Below are 15,650 nucleotides of genomic sequence, written 5' to 3' on the forward strand. Positions count from 1 at the left end.
GTTTCTGCCATACATCAACATGAAGCAGCCATAGGTATACCTATGTTCCCTCCCTCTTAAACATCTCTCCCACCTCCCTCCTCATTCCATCCCTCTAGGTTGTTATAGAGCCCTGGTTTGAATTCCCTGAGTCATACAGCAAATTTCCATTGGCATATTCTTAAAAAAAATCTTTTAAAAGATGTTTAGAGCTAATTTAATGGGGGAAAAAAAAGGACAGACTCTTAGAAATATCGATTGTCATCGTGTACACAAAGGGCTCTGAAATTTTGAAAAATTTCTTTCAGTATTTAAAAGCAGTATTTTGGAGCACATTATCAGGCTTCAATTCCTTGAAAGCTTCCAGAAGAAACAGTTACTAGAGGAAGCATTCATTTTATATATATTTTTCATAACAATAAATTACCCAACAATTTCAATATCCGTGGTTACCATATCAATATCATCTGCTTTCAACTGGTTATAACTCCAATTAAGATTTGAATTAATGGAATCAGACTAATAACTATTGCAATATATATTTACTGTGTTGGTTGATAATAAGTGACACACTTGTAATTTATAGCACCACAATGTTTTATAAGGGCTATTATGTCATTAATTAGTTACATTGATCAGAATACCACATAACACAGCAGTACTAAAATATTACAATTTGCTTAGACTATTTTACATTTAGTATTATATCTATTTGTACTATGTATGACCATAAGCATAACTGAAATCAGATTGCTTCCATGAACAAAACCAAAATGTGCATTTTAGAAAGCCAAAAGAAGAGAGTTCTACTGAGGAATTTTACTAGCAGAATTCATTCATTTTTTTCAATATACCATAAAATTAGTTGATCTAGGACAAGAGCATAAAGTCAGGACTTACAGGAATCAAGGTAAGAACTCTATATACACATTTAGTTTGAATCTCCTAAATCTGTAGGGTTCTGTCACTTGAATCTACAATTTTTCCCCCCCCCCCCCCTGCTTTGAGGGCTTGATTCTGATGGAATGGTGCTTTTAAGAATTCTACATCATCATACTAAAACATTTTAGGTTCTATAATGTCTCAGCTTCTAATTTTAAGTTGAGGGTGTAAAATTTTTTGTGGTTGTCATAGTAAAAGAAAGGCATTATGGATAAATTCTCAATTTTCAGATTTAGACAACAGCACTCAAAGACAATAGCTGGGAAAGATTGAGGGCAGGAGAAGGGGATGGCAGAGGATGAGATGGTTAGATGGCATCACCGACTCAATGTTTGGGTGGACTCCGGAAGTTGGTGATGGACTTGGAGGGCTTGGCGTGCTGCGGTTCATGGGGTTGCAAAGAGTTGGACACAACTAAGCGACTGAACTGAACTGACTCAAAGACAGTATTATGGAACACATTATCAGGCTTCAACTCCTTAAAAGCTCACAGAAGAATTAGTTAAAACTCTGCTAATTAGCCAACAGAGTGATATGATTACCAGTCCAAGTGGATCATCAACTTAACTGACAGAGAAAGAGTTGCCTGGATCTTGCTTTAAGCACTGAGATTTACGACAGTATATATAAAGCCTCTGAGAATGAAAAATGCAAAATTTTCACTTACATACATCACAGCAAACTGAAGGATAAACACAATTTGTTAGGGGAGATAAAAATGTGTTAGATTTCTGTGTGTAATATTTTTAGGGGGTGGCTTCAATGTTATTTAAAGAAATAATTACAAAAATTATGAATTTCTTAATCTGAATTATGACTGACATTTCCTAATTTATTGTTCTATCTTAACAGCATTTTAATTTAAAATCTTATTGGCAAGAAGACTTTCCTTCATCACTGCTAAAATATTTCAAAACGTACCCATAAGATCAATCCATTTTTATGACTGATTTTGATAATTTAAGATAAAAGTTAGAAGGAAGAAACTAACACTAGTTCCACTGTATGATTTTGTATCTTCTCTGTTTCCCCAGATACTTATCACTAGGATGCTTCTAAACTAACCTTATCCTGCAAATATCAGTGTCCAAGACACTGAATATAGTGTAATATTGTGACATAGTTTAGGTTCGTAAAGTAGCAGGAGGTACCCCCTAAAGCACTTAATGATGTTTTATGTTTTATTCAGAGAATGAAGAGAATCACGCCGAATAGTGACTCTTCACTGTGACTGCTTTGAAACAAAATGAATACATGTCTTTACCTTCCTCCTTTCTTCTCTTTGCTTCTTCTTCATTTCTTTCTTTGGCTTTCAATGCTTCATCAGCTTTTGCTGAAAAAAAAAAAAAAACAATAAAATTTCTGTGTTTATTTTATGCCTATATTGTGAATGAAAATACTGGGAGGAGAAATAAATTTATTACATATTTTTTGTGCAGTAGCCAGAAGGAAAAAAAATGGCTGAAAATCTGAAATATACCTTTTACAATCTTTATTCAGATTATTTACAATATTTATTTAGAATCTTTGAGGCTCAGTTCAACATAATCTCTGCACCAAAAAGAAAATGAATTTAAGCAACATACATCTAATGATGGCATAAAAACTGGGAAAAACTGTTGGTCATTAAAAGTCATCTGACTTGTCACTGAAATGCATTTGTTTTAAACTTTGGAGAAAAGTTAAGCTACAATCCACATTTTAAATATAAGAAGCTTGCTATATCTTTGGAACAGTATCAAATTAGGTAGTGTATTATTTTTTTCACTGCATATCATAGTAGCAGTTCTTTATTCATGTTATGACAGCATTTGGTAAAAAGAATCTTTTTCCCTCTAGAAACCTCTTCCCTTATTACTTAATTATCTACTAGTTGCTCAACTGCAGGGGTTTTCAAACACTTTACTACAGATGTTAGAGAAGATTAAAAATATACAGCACAGTAACAAGGGACTATCAATATACTCTGTAAATTAATTAAATTTCTGTTCCAGCACATCATTTATTCCAAAGCATTAACGTCTCAAAGGAGTGATTCTCCTTTATTGCCGGCTTACTGCCTGATGAGTGAACTAAGTGAAAATAAGTCTCTAATAGCATTATAGTTGATGAAATATTAAGTTAGAAAAAGTATTGCCTCGTCAAAAGAAAAAGAAATCAAACTGTGCCAGCATTAAACTTTGGATGAGCCTTTATTATAATGATAACAGCCATGTAAACAGTGATTTAAAAATTAAACACACTTACTTTCCAATTTTTTGCTGCATATATTTTTCCTATGCAAAATCAACATATCCTTTTGAAGTATAAAACCTGGCTTAAAAGAGTAATTTAAAGAAAATACACAGCACATACTTGACTATTTTTCTTAAAAAATTTTGACTGTTCTTCACTGTCAACACTGACACTTTCTTAAAATATAAAACTTATATAATGGTGTTGTGAAGTGCTATATCCAATTACACAGACATCTGTTTCCATTTACAAGCTTTAATACATACTTAGACTGCATTTAAAGTCATGAAATATTAAAACTTTTATGCCACTCGGTATCATTGCAAGAATCTATTAAATTAGATAATAAAAACAAACCACCAGTAACTCTAAAGACTTTTACTTCATTTACACTTTATTCTCCCTGGTAGAAGGACAAGGATAATAGAAATTCCATTTAAATTCAATTTTGGTTATATGTGTAATTGTAGATATACCCCTTGAGTCATGTAAAATGCTCAGCTTATGTTTCTTTCAAATTATCCCGCTCAGATTCACATTCTACTCCTTACAACCATCTTCAATATGTATTAGCAGAGCTCATTAGACTGAAATTTAATAATGCAAACATCAGGTGGATTTCAAGAACCTCCATTAACAACGTAAGATGGATTGCTTATATATAGCTCTTGGGCCAACTGGGCACAATTTAAATTCAATAAACTACCCTGCCTAAATCTGATTTATCTATTTGACTAGGCTGGTCTGTCCTTTCTTACTGATTTGTTGGGCAATTCATTGGAATATTGTTTTATATGGTTTTCTTTAAACTGCAAATGGCTGTTGTGCTGTGGTTAAATATTTTATGTAATTGAGCTTCACATTGTCAATCAAGATTCCCAGGTATGTGCTTGTGTGTATAAATTAAAAAAATTTTTGAATAATGGAAAAATATTAAAAACACATTTGAAAAATTTTATCAATAATCAATACAGGTATGTTCTCTACAAAGGCTATCAATGAATTCACTTGAATAAAATTTATTTATTCAAACTGAGTCATTAAGATCAAACTCCTCCTCGATTACTAAGGGAATTTGGAAGTAATTCCAAATTATTTTCTTCCTTCCTCACTGCTTTATGGTATTATTGTGTATATGTGAAGAGGGAAGAATATATGGTCATTCAAGACATGACTTAGTTTATCATGAAATTTCTAATATTCTCTAAAGGTGGCAATCCCATTTTACAGATGGCGGGTATGGAATATCATTAGCTGTACCACAAAATTTTGATACCAAAGAACACAACTGGTAAGTGGTAAGAGCTATTCTTATAACTAATGATCAGCCCTTTTGGATTTTACAGCAGAGCATTTACCAAAAGTACTTGTATTTTTCACTAGTCTTGCACATAACTTCCAATGCCTTGGCTCTTCCAAACTCCGCAGGCTATTGGTGCCCTCCTGTTTTTGCTTCCTTCCCTACCCAACCTGAAGTCCAAGATAATCATTTCAATTCCACATTTATAAACAACCTCATTTCCCTGATTACTCTGTTGCTGTGCTAAGCTGCTATCAACATATCTGACCATTATTACTTTTGCCATATAAGCTCCCTACAAAGTGGTATATAAATGTTATTGCCTATAATGATTTAGAAATTATCTGGATCCTTCCACGTTGCTCCTTCTTAATCAGCATCCACAGCTGATTTCTGTTCTTGTTTCCTATAATTTACTAAGCTTTCTCCACTGGAAGTGCCAATAATCTCACACCAGCTCCCCTGACTCCCTTATATTGTCTCAGCTTCACTCCCATTCACCCCTACTTTTATGTGCATCATTCCTTATTTCTTTTTTTGCCTTGTTTCAAAAAGTAAATCCATCCACTTATGCTTTAGAACCTATTTCTTTGTTTCCTTTAGGGTTCTTTCTGCTTCTCAAGGTTCAAAATCACTCTTCTCTATCCTCAGACTATAAATACATTCAAGTTTCACAAATCCTGTACAATATTTACTCTTCTGTCAACCAAGTTACTACCTTTTCTTGTTCCTATTAGATTTTTGCCCCAAAGCTTTTGTAATGGTCCCCCCAAACTCTATCATAGCCAAATCTAATGGTTATTTCAGCTTTATCCTGTCATCATGTCTCCATCTTTTTTTAAACAGCTAACCAACCACATCTTTATTAAAATGATTTCCTAATTCTAAGAATTCTTTGTCAGCCTTTTCTGGCTGCTGTCTCTTTTACCCACCTTTCATTTCTTGGAGTTCTGTTGTTACGCAGCCTTGTAGGTCATCTAACATGTACTCTATGTGTTTGTCATAATTCCAGTTCTGGCCTCTTTTCAGACAATCGGAACATTTTTCCCAACTACTTCCTGAATACCTCCACAGAGATATTTCAAAATTGTGTCCACAACTGAACTCATAATCTTTCCCTCAAACTTGATCCTCTTTCCTAGCAAATAGCTGTTTTCTCTCTCAGATTAGAAACCTTTGTGCCACTATCCTCCAAATCATATCCTCATGCAGTACAGACTGACCAGGAGTTCCATCAGATTCCACTCCACGGATTATCTCCAGAATTCATCCAGTCCTTTGCATTTTCATTACCAATATTCACATTTAGGCCTCATCTCTTTTTACACTGAACAAAAAAGGAGCTCCTATTTCATCTATGTACTTTTAATACTGTCCCTTTAATGAACCCTTTATATTATGACCAGAGCAAGGAATGTGTTCCTTTTATGCATCTCCAGCAGCAGCACAGTAATATCTAGAACATAAAATGTTCAATAATTACAAAATAAATAAATCTAGCATTCTAAATACAATTATATCACACTACCTCTGAAGGTAACCTGTTGTGCATATATATGTAAATCCAATCTCCTTAGTATACCATCTAAGGCCGTTCAAAGTCTGATCTCAATGAACTTTCTAGCCTTAACATTCACCAATTTTTTTTTTTTCCTCTTGGCCACACCACGCTGACTTACTTCCCTAAGGACTGAACCTATGTACCCTGCTGTGGAAGTGCAAAGTCTTAACCACTGGACCCAAGGAAGTTCATCATTCACCAATTCTCTTTCACCACTTCAAGGATGCATGCACACTGCGTTTTGTTTGTATTACCATGACGTTCTTGCTGGGGTGCTCACCTCATTGTCTCGTTGAGAAAATCTTATCAGAAAGTTTTAGTTCAAATGTCACCCTCTTCTGTGAATCCTTCCCTGATTAATACTCCTTGTCTTCAAATGGATCTGACTGCTCTCTACTTTCTTCTTAGGCACTTCACTACCTTCCTTAACGGAATGAACAATACTTTATTCCTACAGGAGAGAAAATATTCTTCTCTTTGAGTGCAGGGCACAAAGTGTGAAAGAAATCTTTCTTCATGAGTCTTTACTCAGACTACATTTTTCTAATCTTTTTTGGAGAATTTACTTTCATTCAAGCCAACAAAATGTGAGTATAAGTGGAAGTGTATCATGTTTCCATACCTGGCCCATAAAAAACTCTCACACAATCCTCAGTCTCTTGCCCTATCCATTGGCTGAACAGAGGACCAGCAGAAGGACAACCACAAGATAAAAGAGATCTCGTCACCAAATTTCTGCAAGGAGCAGTACTCTCCTATCTCTTTCTCCTTTGAAGAAATGATCCCATTTACTCAACAAAACAAAGAACACGAATATACTTGTAAATGAATAAAAAGAGGTCAGGAGTATGCATGGAAAACATTTAATTTACTACTCTAAGCCTCAATGTGGCAGAGCAGGGTTTCTACCCAAATCCAACAGATGTGCTCTTTATTATATTTGCTGTTGTTTAGTTGGTAAGTCGTGTCCAACTGTTTGTGATCCCCGTGAACTGCAGCATGACAGGCTTCCCTGTCCTTCACCATCCCCGGTTTGCTCAAGCTTGTGTCCATTGTGTCGATGATGCCATCCAATCATCTCATCCTCTGTCATCCCATTCTCCTCCTGCCTTCAATCTTTCCCAGGATCAGGGTCTCTTCCAATGAGTTAGCTCTTTGCATCAGGTGGCCAAAGTACTGGAGCTTCAGCTTCAGCATCAGTCTTCCAATGAATATTTAGGGTTGATTTTCTTTAGGATTGACTGGTTTGATCTCCTTGCTGTCCCAGGGACTCCCTAGAGTCTTCGCTAGCACCACAGTTTGAAATAGTCAATTCTTCGGTGTTCAGCCTTCTTTATGGTCCAACTCTCACATCTGCTTACAAATAACTGTGAAAAGATGAGAAGCAAAAGGCAAAGGAGAAAAGGAAAGCTATACCCATTTAAATGCAGAGTTCCAAAGAATAGCAAGGAGAGATAAGAAAGCCTTCCTCAGTGATCAATGCAAAGAAATAGAGGAAAACAACAGAATGGGAAAGACTAGATATCTCTTCAAGAAAATTAGAGAGGGCCCAATCACAAAGATGGGCTCGATAAAGGACAGAAATGGTACAGACCTAACTGATCACTCACTTAGAGCCAGAAATCTTGGAATGCGAAGTCAAGGGAGCCTTAGGAAGCATCACTACCAACAAAGCTAGGGGAGGTGATGGAATTCCAGTTGAACTGTTTCAAACCCTAACAGATGAAGCTGTGAAAGTGCTGCACTCAATATGCCAGCAAATTTGGAAAACTCAGCAGTGGCCACAGAACTGGAAAAGGTCAGTTTTCATTCCAATCCCAAAGAAAGGCAATGCCAAAGAATGCTCAAACTACTACACAATTGCACTCATCTCACATGCTAGTAAAGTAATGCTCAAAATTCTCCAAGCCAGGCTTCAACAGTACACGAACCATGAACTTCCAGATGTTGAAGCTGGATTTAGAAAAGGGAGAGGAACCAGAGATCAAATTGCCAACGTCTGCTGGATCATTGAAAAAGCAAGAGAGTTCCAGAAAAACATCTACTTCTGCTTTATTGACTATGCCAAAGCCTTTGACTGTGTGGATCACAATAAACTGTGGAAAATTCTCAAAGAGATGGGAATACCAGATGGGAATATCACCTGACCTGCCTCTTGAGAAACCTGTATGCAACTCAGGAAGCAACAGTTAGAACTGGACATGGAACAAGAGTGGTCCCAAAGAGGAAAAGGAGTACATCAAGGCTGTACACTATCACCCTGCTTATTTAATTTATATGCAGAGTACATCATGAGAAACGCTGGGCTGGGTGCTGCTGCTAAGTCGCTTCAGTTGTGTTCTGACTCTGTGCGACCCCAAAGACAGCAGCCCAAGAGGCTATGCCGTCCCTGGGATTCTCCAGGCAAGAGTACTGGAGTGGGTTGCCATTGCCTTTTCCGGGGCTGAATGAAGCACAAGCTAAAATCAAGATTGCCAGGAGAAATAACAATAACCTCAGATATGCAGATGACACCACCCTTATGGCAGAAAGTGAAGAAGAACTAAAGAGCCTCTTGACAAAAGTGAAAGAGGAGAGTGAAAAAGTTGACTTGAAACTCAACATTCAGAAAACTAAGATCATGGCATCTGGTCCCATCACTTCATGGCAATTAGATGGGGAACCGTGGAAAAAGTGACAGACTTTATTTTTTGGGAGTCTAAAATCACTACAGATGGTAACTGCAGCCATGAAATTAAAAGACGCTTGCTCCCTGGAAGAAAAGTTATGACTAACGTAGATAGCATATTAAAAAGCAGAAACATTACCTTACCAACAAAGGTCCGTCTAACCAAAGCTATGGTTTTTCCCGTGGTCATGTATAGATGTGACAGTTGGACTCTAAAGAAAGCTGAGCACCGAAGAATTGATGCTTTTAAACTGTGGTGTTGGAGAAGACTCTTGAGAGTCCCTTGGACTGCAAGGAGATCCAACCAGTCAATCCTAAAGGAAATCAGTCCTGAATATTCACTGGAAGGACTGATGCTGAAACTGAAACTCCAGTACTTTGGCCACCTGATGCAAAGAACTGAGTGATTTGAAAAGACCCTGATGCTGAGAAAGATTGAAGGCAGGAGGATTAGGTGATGACAGAGGATGAGATGGGTGGATGGCATCACCAATTCATTGGACATGAGTTTGAGGAGGCTCTAGGAGTTGGTGATGGACAGGGAGGCCTGGCGTGCTCCAGTTCATGGGGTCGCAAACTGTTGGACATGACTGAGTGACTGAACTGAACTGAATTCACATCTATATATGACTACTGGAAAAACTAGCTATGACACTATGGACTTTGTTAGCAAAGTGATGTCTCTGCTTCTTAAACACTGTGTAGGACTGTCATTGCTTTTCTTCTAAGGAGGAAGCATCTTTTAATTTCATGGCTGCAGTCACCGTCAATAGTGAGTTTGGAGCCCAAGAAAATAAAGTCTGTCACTCCACTTCCCCCATCTATTTGTCATGAAGTGATGGGACTGGATGCCATGATCTTCATTTTTTGAATGTTGACTTTTAAGCCAGCTTTTCCACTCTTGTCTTTTACCTTCTTATAGTGGTTCCTTAGTTCCTCTTCACTTTCTGCCACAGGGTGGTGTTATCTGCATATCTGAGGTTGTTGATCTTTCTCCCTGCAATCTTGATTCCAGCTTGTGCTTCATCCAGCCTGGTATTTTGCATTATATACTCTACATATAAGTTAAATACGTAGGTTGACAACATACAGCCTTGATGTACTCCTTTTCCAGTTATGAACCAGTCCACAGTTCCATGTCTGGTTCTAACTGTTGCTTCTTGACTTGCATACCCGTTTCTCAGGAGGCAGGTAAGGTAGTCTGGTGTTCCTATCTCTTTAAGAACTTTCCACAGTTTGTTCTGAATCACACAGTCAAAGGCTTTAGCATAGTCAATTAAGCAGAAGTAGATGTTTTTCTGGAATTCTCTTTTTCTAGGATCCAATGGATGTGGCAGTTTGATCTCTGTACCATAATATTCCATCTACAAAGTGAAAAAAATTATTTTCTCAAGATAGTGAAATTTTTTGATGTTGTAATATCAGTTTTGGGAGCCAGAGAGAAATGTTCTAATGAACTGCAAATAAAAACACCTAGCAAAATGTATTTTCCTGCTTATTTCAGTTTAAAATAATTTTTGGTGCTTCTTACACTAACGGTAAGTAAATGACCACGACACTAGGTATTTCCCAGGCACGGCCATGTCAAAATATCTTAAGCACCTATTGCAATACATGATGGTTTATAATCAGGATACTAGTATTATATCTGGCATTGTCCATCCCAGCCTTCACATGTATATAGACTTTTCTGAATTAGCTATTAACACACATTTGAGAAAGTTTTCAAATAATTTATTATTTCTACTAGATTTACCATGGCACATACTTACTCAGTTCAAACATTTTTCACATGCTTACAAAAAAAGTGTGAGTAAAAGAGACATGATGTAAATAAACAATTGTGTCATTTCTCCCCAAATTCTAAGTACAGTAAGGTATTTTATCCAGGTAAGTTATTACTGTACATATTTTATTGATGAAGAAATAAAAGGTCCAAGAAAGTTAAATAACTAGCCAAAGGTCAGAATGACTAAGATTCAGAGCCTGTGAATGCCAGCAAAATGCTTTTTAAAAGTCTATTTCTTACCTCTTCACTCACCTTGAAGCAAAGTAACCAAAATTAGAGAATAATGAACTGCTTCCATGCTGTTTACGGAGAAACTGTCTATGGAGAAACGTTTATCTGAATATACTTTATTCAAAATCACATGCAAAATCTGAAGAGGTCTTTTGCTTTGTAATAACCATTAATATTTGTTTGCCTTATCTGTTTCATATATTTAAGGTGGTTAAAAAATATACCTAGAGTTTCTCCTCATAGTACTATGTTAAATCTCATAAGCATTTGAGGCTGGAGCAAATTTCAGTAATTCTGAGATTCACATGTCCTTCTACCACAATAGGAAATAGGTAGATCTTCTAAAGTGATACAGTGATTAGTTCTATCTATTAAGTATGGTTCTGATTCCAAAGTGTTATAGTACCATTTTTCAATTATTTTCTTTTGTCTTTTTTCTTGTGTCTTTTTTTGTCTTTTTTTGTCTTTTTGTGACACATTTTTCTAGTGTCTCTTGTGTTTCACAAATTTTAGTGTCACTGCAGTAAATGATGGCTCTAAGTAAGAAACACCTAAGTAAAGGCATTACTAATTTTCATGCTATGTGTCTGTGAGAGAGACAATTAGCAAAGAGTGAAAAGTGACATTTACATTTAGAATTTAATTTCCCCTGTTGATGGTTATTCAGTTTTCATTTTAATGTAGAGAAGAAAAACCAGGTGATGGTACAGTTTAGCTCGGCTAATCCAGGGTTTCTTTCCAGGTTTAACAGAAAGGGGAGAGTGATAATAAGCCTCTGTTGGAAGAGGTATAAAGGTGTAAAATGCTGAAATAGATTTTCAAATCTATCAGCTCATCTGTTAGCAAGAACTACTATTTTTATAAAGCCTTTGACTGTGTGAGTCACAATAAACTGTGGAAAATTCTGAAAGAGATGGGAATACCAGACCACCTGACCTGCCTCTTGAGAAACCTGTATGCAGGTCAGGAAGCAACAGTTAGAACTGGACATGGAACAACAGACTGGTTCCAAACAGGGAGTACATCAAGGCTGTATATTTTCACCTTGTTTATTTAACTTATATGCAAAAGGTCAGTTTTCATTCCAATCCCAAAGAAAGACAATGCCAAAGAATGCTCAAACTACCGAACAATTGCACTCATCTCACATGCTAGTAAAGTAATGCTCAAAATTCTACAAGCCAGGCTTCAGCAATACGTGAACTGTGAACTTCCTAATGTTCAAGCTGGTTTTAGAAAAGGCAGAGGAACCAGAGATCAAATTGCTAACATCCGCTGGATCATGGAAAAAGCAAGAGAGTTCCAGAAACACATCTATTTCTGCTTTATTGACTATGCCAAAGCCTTTGACTGTGTGAGTCACAATAAACTGTGGAAAATTCTGAAAGAGATGGGAATACCAGACCACCTGACCTGCCTCTTGAGAAATCTGTATGCAGGTCAGGAAGCAACAGTTAGAACTGGACATGGAACAACAGACTGGTTCTAAATAGGAAAAGGAGTACATCAAGGCTGTATATTGTCACCCTGCTTATTTAACTTCTATGCAGAGTACATCATGAGAAACGCTGGACTGGATGAAACACAAGCTGGAATCAAGATTGCCGGGAGAAATATCATTAACCTCAGATATGCAGATGACACCACCCTTATGGCAGAAAGTAAAGAGGAGCTAAAAAGCCTCTTGATGAAAGTGAAAGAGGAGAGTGAAAAAGTTGGCTTAAAGCTCAACATTCAGAAAACGAAGATCATGGCATCCGGTCCCATCACTTCATGGGAAATAGATGAGGAAACAGTGGGTGACTTTATTTTGGGGGGCTCCAAAATCACTGCAGATGGTGACTGCAGCCATGAAATTAAAAGATGCTTACTCTTTGGAATGGAAAGTTATGACCAATCTAGATAGCATATTCAAAAGCAGAGATATTACTTTGCCGACTAAGGTCCATCTAGTCAAGGCTATGGTTTTTCCAGTAGTCATGTATGGATGTGACAGTTGGACTGTGAAGGAGGCTGAGCACCGAACAATCGATGCTTTTGAACTGTGTTGTTGGAGAAGACTTGAGAGTCCCTTGGACTGCAAGGAGATCCAACCAGTCTATTCTGAAGGAGATCAGCCCTAGGATTTCTTTGGAAGGAATGATGCTGAAGCTGAAATTCCAGTACTTTGGCCACCTCATGTGAAGAGTTGACTCATTGGAAAAGACTTTGATGCTGGGAGGGATTGGGGGCAGGAGGAGAAGGGGACGACAGAGGATGAGATGGCTGGACGGCATCACTGACTCAGTGGACGTGAGTCTGAGTGAACTCCGGGAGTTGGTGATGGACAGGGAGGCCTGACGTGCTGCGATTCATGAGGTCGCAAAGAGTCGGACATGACTGAGTGACTGAACTGAACTGAACTGAGAGTACATCACGAGAAACGCTGGGCTGAAGGAAGGACAAGTTGGAATCAAGATTGCTGGGAGAAATATCAGTAACCTCAGATATGCAGATGACACCACCCTTATGGCAGAAAGTGAAGAAGAACTAAAGAGCCTCTTGATGAAAGTGAAAGAGGAGAGTGAAAACGTTGGCTTAAAGCTCAACACTCAGAAAACTAAGATCATGGCATCTGGTCCCATCACTTCACGGCGAATAGATAGGGAAACAGTGGAAACAGTGGTTGACTTTATTTTTGGGGGCTGCAAAATCACTGCAGATGGTGATTGTAGCTGTGAAATTAAAAGACGCTTACTCCTTGGAAGGAAAGTTATGAACAATCTAGACAGCATATTAAAAAGTAGAGACATAACTGCCAACAAAGGTCTGTCTAGTCAAGGCTATGGTTTATCCAGTGATCATGTATGGATGTGAGAGTTGGACTGTGAAGAAAGCTGAGGAAAAAAATAAATAAATAAAATTTAAAAAAAGAAAGCTGAGGAAAACCAATACAATACTGTAATCAGCCTCCAATTAAAATAAATAAATTTATATTTAAAAAAAGAAAAAAAAGCTGGGCACCAAAGAATTGATGCTTTTGAACTGTGGTGTTGGAGAAGACTGTTGAGAGTCCTTTGGACTGTAAGGAGATCCAACCAGTACATCCTAAAGGAGATCAGTCCTGGGTATTCATTGGAAGGACTGATGTTGAAACTGAAACTCCAATACTTTGGCCACCTGATGCAAAGAGCTGATTCATTTGAAGACTCTGATGCTGGGAAAGATTGAGGGCAGGAGGAGAAAGGGAAGACAGAGGAGGAGATGGTTGCATGGCATCACCGACTCAATGGACATGGTTTGGGTGAACTCTGGGAGTTGGTGATGGACAGAGAGGCCTGGCGTGCTGTGGTTCATGGGGTCAGAAAGAGTCGGACACGAATGAGTGACTGAAATGAACTGATGAGAAAAGTATCATTGTTAGTAGGAAGGAAACAACTTTTAATTATTAGCTTTTAAAAATGGTGGTGGTTGGTATTTCATGAGAAGTTTATAAATATATGAGACAAATTATATTAGTTTTGGATCAAGGGTGGCATATATACCTCAAAATAAATAATTATAAATCTAACAACTTGGTTGAAGAGGATGAAAGTTTTGAATTCAAGGAAATGATATTACTAGTAATACCACACTTGGAAAAACCTTATTCTTTGTCACCATATTTGAAAACAGCAACCCCTAGAGGTTTCTAAAAGTCTAGAAATAGTAATTTAAATATGAGAAAAGAAAAACATATTTAGACCATAGTATATTTGTATTAGATAATAAATGGTTAAGGATGACTTTCAGAGAGAAAAATTATAATATAAAAATGTAATGTTAAAAGAATCCTAATAGGCTGTTATCTTCAAGACTTCTTCAGATGTTTTTGCTGGGTTTTACCTCTAGGTTTTGTACTTATCTAGACCATAGCACAGTAGAATAATCTAAAAACTCATTAGTTAATACTATCGAATTCATTTATAGCTTTACAAATGAACACAGCTGCTGCTTCTGCATATTTGAAAAGCTTATGTAATTATGGTTATAATACTAGCTTTTACAGTGCCTCTGCCTCCTTTGCAGACATAGCATAGGAAAGAGATTCATTAATATGCATTCTTATTCCTTACCAAACCGCACTATTAGTAAACACTGCTAGGCACTTCTCTGATGTTCCAGTGGTTAAAAACCCACCTGCCAGAGCAGGGAACACAGGTTCAATCTCTGGTCCAGGAGGACCCCACAAGCATGGGACAGCTAAGCCCACGCTCCACAGCAAGAGAAGCCACCTCAACGAGAAGCCAGCGCGCTGCAACTAGAGGAGCCCCCACCTGCCACAACCAGAGAAAGCCCACACACGGAAATGAAGACCCAGCACAGCCAAAAGTGAATAAATAGACTTAAACACTTCCAACTCAAATGGTGGCAGAGACAGACATACTGTCTTGCGTGGCTTAGAACAACCAAAAAAGTATCCATGTAAAAACGTTTAGTCATTTCCCATATTTGAAATGATAATTCTGAATCTGCCTCAGATAGCATCAGGGTCAATAGTGACTACAACTGGAAAACTATTTTACAAACATGAAATTTCAATTATCACATAGATATTGCAAAAAAAGCTCCGTCTTTCAACATGAGTAAATGCTCTAAAATATTAATTTTTGCTAGATCACCTTAGAAACAGGTTTTTTTTTTATTAGTTCCTTCAAGTGTCTAGATTTACAAAAAAGATAAAACAGATGACAGAGAAAATTCTTCAGCAGAATACTGTACCCTAATCATTAGGCTAAGTGCTGAAGACTGAGAAATGAAGAAGTTTAAATCCAGACTGGGAAACATAAACCAAACACACACACCTGTGTACAGGTACTCTGGAAGTAATGAAGAAAGAGGATATGGTTGAGGAAGACTTCCAGGAAGAGGCGATACTTGGGCTGCCTATTGTAGGATAACTTAGTCAGGAGGACAGGACAATCAT

At 37.3% G+C, this 15,650-nt stretch overlaps 1 protein-coding gene across 6 annotated transcripts in view; it reads right to left on the minus strand.

The window, feature by feature from the left end:
* Positions 1-15,650, minus strand: part of RSRC1 (arginine and serine rich coiled-coil 1) — a 447,819-nt gene that overhangs the window by 77,946 nt on the left and 354,223 nt on the right. For all 6 annotated transcript variants that reach the window (XM_027959008.2, XM_027959006.2, XM_060405403.1 and 3 more), the window contains one exon: positions 2,186-2,254. In XM_027959008.2, the coding sequence (XP_027814809.2) occupies positions 2,186-2,254 (69 nt within the window). The remainder of the gene's footprint in view (positions 1-2,185; positions 2,255-15,650) is intronic.

The sequence above is a fragment of the Ovis aries genome, chromosome 1, assembly GCF_016772045.2.
Source record: "Ovis aries strain OAR_USU_Benz2616 breed Rambouillet chromosome 1, ARS-UI_Ramb_v3.0, whole genome shotgun sequence".
NCBI lineage: Eukaryota > Metazoa > Chordata > Mammalia > Artiodactyla > Bovidae > Ovis > Ovis aries.